Genomic DNA, 8593 nt, shown 5'->3' with positions numbered 1-8593 from the left:
TCTCTCACGCCCCCATGACCAGGAGCCCGCGTGCGCGTGAGACATGCGCCGTCTCACCATGCGATGCGATGAGGCGCTTGGAAGGGTATCTTGCTAGAAATGCTCATAACTAGCATGTGGAGAGCGGCAATATGAGGAAACATAATTCTGTCATAGGGGAAATTAAATTCATATAAAGCCTCTGGGAGGAGAACTATTCACGTGTGGGGAATGAATTAAGATCCAGATGCAATATCCTTAGGACGTCCGGCGGATGTGCCATTTGTCGCAGAAACTGTGCACGAATATCAGGACATGCTATGGGCCCCACGGAAATATCTTTTACACTGTAAATTTCATGCTTTCGGAAAAAAAAAATGCGCATTTCTTTTTATAGGTCGCCGATCGCTCTCGATCGGCACGACTTGTCAGCACTGGAGGTACGTCATAAAATAGGTACGTGCCCGTTGTGTTCAAGGAGGTTATATATACTAAACGTTTATATAATCTCCTTCAGTGTATCCCCCCGCACCCCTCCCACACAAACAACTCTTGGCTACGCCGCTGCCTAGCTGTCAGTTGCAACACAACTGCTTGTTGGCCTAGTCTTCTATGTGTCTTCCTTTTGTATGTGTTTTAACTTGCGGCAAAACATGCAAATAGGCACGAGCGATTGAATCGCTCGCGCCTATTTTCATTTTCGAGTGTAAGGCCGGCTAAAAACCTCTGTACTCTATTAAGAACATAAAAGTATCTCTCATTGGAAGAAAAATTGCGATAATCGATGTCCTTTTACAGCACAGCGAAAGCCGCCGAAGTGCTTTCATAAGACTATGCATCTCCACCATGGCCTCCGCACTGCGAGGCAGCGCGCGCCGAACGATTTCGGAGGCCATGTGACCGTGCATAAGAGAAACTCGAGAAATGCGGTGGCGCGCGCGCGGGGCTCGCAAGCATCATCATCATCATGTAATCACCGGTATCTCTCTACCGTTGCCCCCTGTTACGTCTGTACATCCCAAAAGACGAACGGGCGTTTTAAAGGCGGTTTGTAGGTGTTAAATTTGAAAAGTAACAAATGGTGGTAACTTGATTCGGTTTCTAAAAAACGCAGACGAGGCAAGTTTGTCTCACGCGCCCAATCCCTACATTGTCAAAGCCACAAACGGAGGTGAGTCAGTGTTGACACTTGTAATTTTGAACTGCTGCAACGTTCCGACAGTGCGTTTGAATGTTTGGGTTCCGCGATTTGTATAACTGACGGTTTGCGCATCATTTGGAACTGCGCGGAGACGTGAAGTGTAGAGTATTAATTGTCTACATTTTGCTTCGGTTCCAACATTTTTCCAGTGTGTTCGGCCGAGGTAGCCCTCGGAAAGCCTCCGCCCACCATGGCCAGTGGCAAGACTGTGCGGTTTCTTCTTCCACCTAAGACGTTTCCCACGTCAACACCTCGAAGACGCGTTCCGGAGCATTGCAAGTGCCGGTTTAAGTGTCCAACCTGTGAGGCCGTCTTCAGCCATTACGTTCTGCTTTGCGTGCACACCTGGAGCCACGCACCGGGCGACCTGCGCGTTCCGGATCCTGCTGTAAAGCCGTGCAGTATTCTGCAGAGCACGGAGAACTTCGGCCTACAATGCTTCCTCTGTCCTTTGCGATTTGCGTCACATTTGGCACTGCGGCAACATCTAGACGCCAGTCATACGGCTGCCGAAGACGTAAAGTTGCTGCGGTTTGCGTGCGCATTCTGCGCTATGCGCTACGCGTCAGCCGATCTGCTCATTGCACATATTCAGCAACACGACGTCTGGGAAGACGGAGACTTCTATCCGCTATTCGCGGGTATCGTAGGCAAACCGCTTTGCGAACGCGACGACACAGTGTCCTCTTTCGAACTTGATGACCTCATAAAAGAGTTGCAGAAAATCGCTGGCGACTTGCCTGCCCAGCAGCCGATGCGCAAATCAGCCCTGTCCAAGAAGAGTCGCTGCAGTGTGCATACGCCGCTCAACTACCTGTGTGCACTATGCGGCATGAAGTTTCAGCACGGCTACCAGATTGATGAGCATGTACGTATGCGTCACAAGGGCTTTCTCAAGCTAATGAAAGCACGCCATGCCTGCGTTTACTGTGGCACCAAATTCTTTAAACTGTCGGTGCTCAGGGAACATCTGCTCATGCATCATGCCATCTCGGTGACGCCTCGAAAAAAAACCCCAGTGCGGCTGTGAGTGATCAATAAGTAACAATGAACACTGCTCTCTATTTTTCAGGTATATCTGCAAGAGTATGAAATGAAAGCTTCCAACAACCGGTGTCACTGCAGCTTCAAATGCAGAATAAAAGGGTTAAAAGTGAGATAGGATTGCAAAATGTAGTGTGTAGAAAAATGCCACTTTTATACTTCCTTCAGAGGAGAACAAAGAGGAGCCATGAATAGCTTCGTAATGCATGCTCATCATATGTGCTAATTAAGCGTAACTTTAAAAGTGCTGTATATATTACTGTTACATAGATCATACATAGTTTATATTTACCCAAATAAATGTGGTTATGGATTCTCTGATTCTGATTCTGAAGCTGAACTTTGTGTTTCCATACATTTCACCGAATTGTGTGTGCCTACAACATAAGAATGAGAAAGGGGTGGTGGTTTAAGAGAAGGTGAATTCTGTCTTGCTGGAAGCTTTGTGAATGCTCGCTTGTGACTACTGAATATAAATGCACTGTTTTTGCACAATACCATGCACTTTCCATCTTTCATTAATGAGAGAGAGGTGTAGTGGTAGCGAACTTGAAATGGTACCAATGACGACCAATGGCAAAACTATCACTTGGCAATAATGCCTTGCCTGAAGCCCCTCCATACATGTTTTCGCCAACCAGGTTAAGTACTGCCAACCTACCCTCCTCCTCCACGCTTCTCCCTCACCCCCTCAGCTTCCGGCTTCAAGTGGAACTTGGGTAGCCCCAGCTTCTTATTTTAGGTGGAAGCGACGTCACTGTTGAATAGAGGTGTGAGCGTGCAACAAGCGAAAATTCGGGAACCGGAAATGGCAGAAGCGGAACTGGTATGAGCGACGAATCGGGGAGTAGCGGCGCACATCAAAGGCTGGCGCTACTTAGGAAAAGTGGTGCTGGCGCATGGATGGAGGGGCTGTAGCTTTGCCAAGTGGTGGCATTGCCATCACTGGTCATGGGAAAAATGAACACTGCCCCCTACTACTGTATCACATACTTGCTCTACCATAGGCTTTCCATCCTGCAGGTGCCATAAAGAATTTCATGTTATTTGTGGTGAAATTAATTAATATAGTAATTGTTTGAATGTAATATTTTATGTGAAATTAGCATAGTAATTAGTGAGTGTTTCTTTTATATCCACAACTTAAATAAAAAATGCTGCAAGGGCTTTGCATTAGTTACCCCTGCTGAAATAACATTTTCGAACTTGTGAGGTATCCAACTTGGTGTATCAAAAATGATACATTTGGCCTTCTGGCGTTAAAGTAACTCGAAGCTGACAGCCTACTACTGTCATTATAGAAAAGCAATGCTGCTGCCCTGGCTGTAGCACCACAAAATATGTTTGTTTACAGGCAACTGCTGACACAGTAATTATGGTATAAATAGTTGCTGCAGCACGCCAAAGCAATTGTCACCCTTAATTGCATCCAGTTCAAAACATGCACAACACTAAACAAAGTGACATAATAAGCCACTGATGTGCATGCAGGTAAGACCATTGTTATGGGCTTGGGTCACATCTGCCACCAAGAACTGAGTGAGCCACCTCCAGAAATCATTAAATTGGTCCATCTAGCTTTCTTCACTTGATGCTTCTTTGCGTTAGCTGTGGGTTAAATGGAGCCTCTAGGAACAGGGAGATGGGGTGCTTATGTTTCCAAAGAAAATGCAGCCACCTATGTAATCCAAACTTGTTTTGTGTGTATTATGAAAAAGCACAGAGTAGACTAACCTGGTGATGCAGGAGATGGCTGGATAAATTCAGCTTTCATTGGCACTGTGTTGCTTGGGCGAACACATTGTGCTAGCAGATGTGGACATCGATAGTTTATAACGCTATGCTATCACCACCTACAATTTCTTCAATTGTAAAGGGAGGTGCAGCTCAAAATATTGCATTTTTGTATGAAAAAACAAACATTATTTTTAGATTATGGTTGCAAAGTTATTTCAACATTCTATTTTAACGTGTAAAAACAAGGTATTTCTCCAGCCAGAAGACTGAAAAATGATTCTAATTGAGGCATGCTAGCTGTACGGGCTTGATTTTTTTAGTTCATACTCAACTGGTGCTCAATAACCACATGTTTTACCCAGATGGTGCACTTTCCTGGTGTAAGCATAAGCGATCACTAGCCATAGTTGAACTGGCCCCAACTCATTCTCCAATTTTCGCAAGTGCTCAAGCAAAGGGCATGCCTCTTACATACGAGAGGTTGAGAGGGAAAAAGCTGTTATGTTCAGGGCAAAATCAAAAACATGGCCGTCTTTCAAAGCAAGATTTGCTTAATGCACTGTTGTGGATACAGTCACTTCTTTGGCCAAGCTGTAGTTCAACAAAGGCTTTGAGGAGGTTCTACAGGACTGGGGTGTCTTTCAAAGTTTGGACTTAATTGTTCTGAGCAACCAGGGAGCATAGAAGAATCAAAAGAATGTCTGGAAAACAAACAGCTGAAGCTCAGTGCAGAAAAGAAAGCCCACCTGGAGGAGGAAGCTTGTATAGCTACACAGCAGAATTTTGAAGTTCTGCATTTCTGGAAAGGACTGGTCTGTGTTCTGGCCAAATTTCATACAAACTGAACATCTTCAATGATAATAGGTATGTTTAGAAACTTTCAATTTCGTTTTTCTCTTTTTCTCACTGCTTGTGCACAAGAATTATTGTACTTAATGTGACTCACTCTTACCGAAATTATGCATGCACATGCACAAGAATCTCTAGAATGCAGATATCGAGGTCTAAGTATAATTTGCAGCAATTTTGTTTATGTGCATTTTAGAAAACCATCAGTATTCTTGATAATGATAGTTGATGTTAAATATTTTGTCTTTAAATAATAAACTTCTGCTGTGAAATCCGTTGTCCAATGATCATTGTAGGCTATAACGGTATGAAGCCCAAAGGCCCAAACCTTGCACAAGAGACCAAACCGTACTTTTCCACTTTCACACGGCATAGGAATATAATCGGGGAATATATTGCAAAACGAAAATGTAATGAAACTAAAAATGTAAAATAAGGGCTCGGCAAGGCCTCTGATCCACTAGTCAGAATTAATCAAAGAAACCCAGCAAATTCTAGCCGTGCAATAAGTGACTTGAAACCACTGTGTTCTAGCAAGACTTGTGCAGCGCAGACTGGAAACAGTGTTGCAATAGCCCTCTTTTAATTGTGGGGTTTTACGTGCCAAAACCACTTTCTGATTATGAGGCACGCCGTAGTGGAGGACTCCGGAAATTTCGACCACCTGGGGTTCTTCAACGTGCACCTAAATCTAAGTACACGGGTGTTTTCGCATTTCACCTCCATCGAAATGCGGCCGCCGTGGCCGGGATTCGATCCCGTGACCTCGTGCTCAGCAGCCCAACACCATAGCCACTGAGCAACCACGGCGGGTCAATAGCCCTCTTAACCATTATTGAGTGGGCAGAGTGAAATAGAGGCAACTCTTTGCAAGCTTGAGGGCGGTACACCCAGCGTGCATGTAGATTTTTGAAGGTAATGTTAATATTTAAAAACTGCAGCTCGTTCTGGTTGGGATCCTTTAAGGTAAAAGCAAGGCTCTTCCCTTATTGTCTGAAGGGAGAAAGAACATGTCACTGTGTCTGAGTATGTCAAAGGGTCAGCACTGTTTAATATCACTAGACATACCTATATATTTTAAGTATCCTTCTCATGGCAAACATATTGTTCAGGTCAAAGTCAGTTAAGACAGACAAACGTTGCACAACACTGGAGCAACACACAACTCAATGCATATACCTTTTTGCTGAACAAACAGCTTGTCATTGACAGAAACAAAGGTGTACTCCTGAGATAAAATTCCAGAAGTTACATAACATCATCCAGCGAAATTCCAGAACACCACTGTCATCAATACAAGCTGTAACAAAAGAAATTCATTGTGTAGTACTGCATAAACAAGTATACATCAATGGAAGATGCATATCCAACAGAGAAGTTGTCTTTTAAAAATGTGATTACTTCTAGTGAGTTCTTAAGAGCAAACACATGTTCAAATTTAGGGCTGAGTTAGCCTATCTGTGTGCACTTTAGATGTACATTAGAGCATATTAGGTGATCAGAATTGATCCTCAGCCCTCCACTGTGGTCCCTCTCGTACCCCAGCTGTTGCCCCAGATATAAAATGTTTTTGCCAGTCAATAATTGAATAATGTATATCTTCAGTGTCCTTGCTTTCCATGTTCTACTAATTGTACTTTGCCAAGCTTTGGTACTACTACTTTGTGGAGGCCATGATTTGCGCTGCAGCCACTACATGTCAAAAGTGAGGCTACACCTTAGCTGATCACCTGACTATCACCTGTAGATCTATGGTCTAACAGCACAGGTCCCTGCTGGACTTCATTGTACACATAACATGCTTGACACATTTTATGCCACAGAGCAAACTTTTGAATTAAAAAAGTTATGGTTTCGCAGTGGCAGACTGTCTATTTTCTGGCCTTGGTCTGAGAATGTTTGCTTGTCATTTTTAGGATGAGTGTATTTGCCCTCTGCTGTGAACTCATTACATTCATCTCCACGAATGCATGGCGAAAGCTCTGCCACATTGTGACCATATCGCCACCAAAAATAGTGTGACTCATTAGAGTGGACACAGGGGTTCCCAGCAAAAACTATCTGTAAATTCATTTGCCTATAATAACAAATGAGTCAAAAATGAACCAAGATTTCATTAAAAAATTAATATTACAATTAGGGTCTGTTTTGGGGTATAGCTATATGTATGTAGTGTTTAAATTCAATAAAACGACCTTTGCAAACTGAATGGCATTCTGGTTATCCTAGTCTAGTGCATTATGAACAACACAGATAGCTGTAAATCTGCAAATGCCTGGCAGAAATTCTACATACAAAGTGCATTCAAGCCAAAATCTCTTATGGGATTCCTGTCCACATTGCTGCTAGGCCTTGAATGCAGTTCTCAAAACAGTGAAACCTGCTTAGTGAGCTTTTGACAACCAGTTCATTTCACGTATTACTAATCACAGAAAAAAAAATTTGCTGTACACATCGGCAAACAAAATGTCCATCACCTTGACACTAAAGCATGGAAACTTTTCATTGAATGTTCAGATGTTTGCTTAGGGTCGCTGAAGTACATTTTACTGACACTGCCCATTTCTATAAAAATAGAATAGTACGTACATCTATGGGCTTTGCTTACCTTCTCCCTGCCCATTGTCCAGACACAAGGTTTCCATAATAACAAGGTGCAAATGCATTGGAAGAATTTGGTCCCCATAAAGCTTGCATATTGTTATGTAGTAGTTTGTGCCACTATATATTAAAGATGTGAGGAGAAGGAAGATGAGGTGACGCTGACATCATTCAGTAGTATCACTATGCCCTGTAGTTTCGAGCTACGTTAACTCTGTATATATATATCCCCTCTAAATATTCTTCCCCATATTTGGTGGAGGTGCGGGGTAAACTCTCCAAAACCCTGACCTGGATCTCCGCATCGGACAACACATCTGTTCTGCTGCCATGGCTAACGACACTGCCCCACCCACCCAGACAGCACTGCAAGTTGTCCTCTCCTACCCACTTTCCCCCAAAACTGACGACGTCGAAGAATGGTTGGCGTGCTATGAACGCGTCGGCAACCACAACAGGTGGAATGCCAAACTTGCGAGGAACCGCAAAGATATGGTTTGAGACGCATGAATCCGAGCTTGCAAATTGGGACACATATGCAAAGCTGCGCAATAATTTCAGAAAGCCTGTTGGATGCCAGTTAGCAGCTTGGGGTCATATTCTGAAACGATCCGCTACGGCGATACTATCGCCTCGGCGACAGTTCGCCATCAAGCACGTGCTGATTGGCTGCTTGAGCGAAGTTGGATGACGTAGCTCTTCAGATTTTGCTAAAACAACCAATCAGCATGCGCCTGGCGGAAAACTATCGCCGAGGCCAGAAATAGTAGTAGGCAGTTCTAGATTAGGGCGACGCACGCGTTGGGGCCCCAAGTGCTAGCGGGCCCCAACGCTTGTGTCCACCTAAGCTAAATCTCTAGTATCGCTGAAGTTGAACGTTTCAGAATATGGCCCCAAGAAAGAGCTCACGTCTTGTGTCCAGATGGCCCAGACGTCCACAGAATTGTACGTCTCACACACTCGGGACGTTCTGGCTCTTTGTCAAAAAGCAGGTAAGGACATGTCGGAGGCAGGTAAAGTCGGCCACATTTTAACAAACACTGTGGACGATGCATTAAACCTGCTTCTTTGCAAGAGGTGTGCAAAGGTTGAGCCCATCACAACGGTGTACCGGCGCTTCGAGCAAGCTAAGAGCAAACGTATTGTACAGCGCTTCGATCGGCTTCGCAATACGGCTGCCAC

The 8593-nt window shown here is 44.2% G+C and overlaps 1 protein-coding gene across 1 annotated transcript; it reads left to right on the top strand.

Annotated features, from left to right (window-relative positions):
• Window positions 1-952: 952 nt before the first annotated feature.
• On the top strand, window positions 953-2545 carry LOC126545704 (zinc finger protein 532-like). The gene is made up of 2 exons (XM_050193658.3): window positions 953-1150; window positions 1330-2545. The coding sequence occupies exon 2, from the start codon at window positions 1371-1373 to the stop codon at window positions 2208-2210; it is 840 nt and encodes a 279-aa protein (XP_050049615.1). The 5' UTR covers window positions 953-1150; window positions 1330-1370; the 3' UTR covers window positions 2211-2545.
• Window positions 2546-8593: the final 6048 nt, after the last annotated feature.

The sequence above is a fragment of the Dermacentor andersoni genome, chromosome 1, assembly GCF_023375885.2.
Source record: "Dermacentor andersoni chromosome 1, qqDerAnde1_hic_scaffold, whole genome shotgun sequence".
NCBI classification, from domain to species: domain Eukaryota; kingdom Metazoa; phylum Arthropoda; class Arachnida; order Ixodida; family Ixodidae; genus Dermacentor; species Dermacentor andersoni.
The sequence above is the reverse complement of the archived record's forward strand: the minus strand, read 5'-3'. Positions and strand labels throughout refer to the sequence as shown.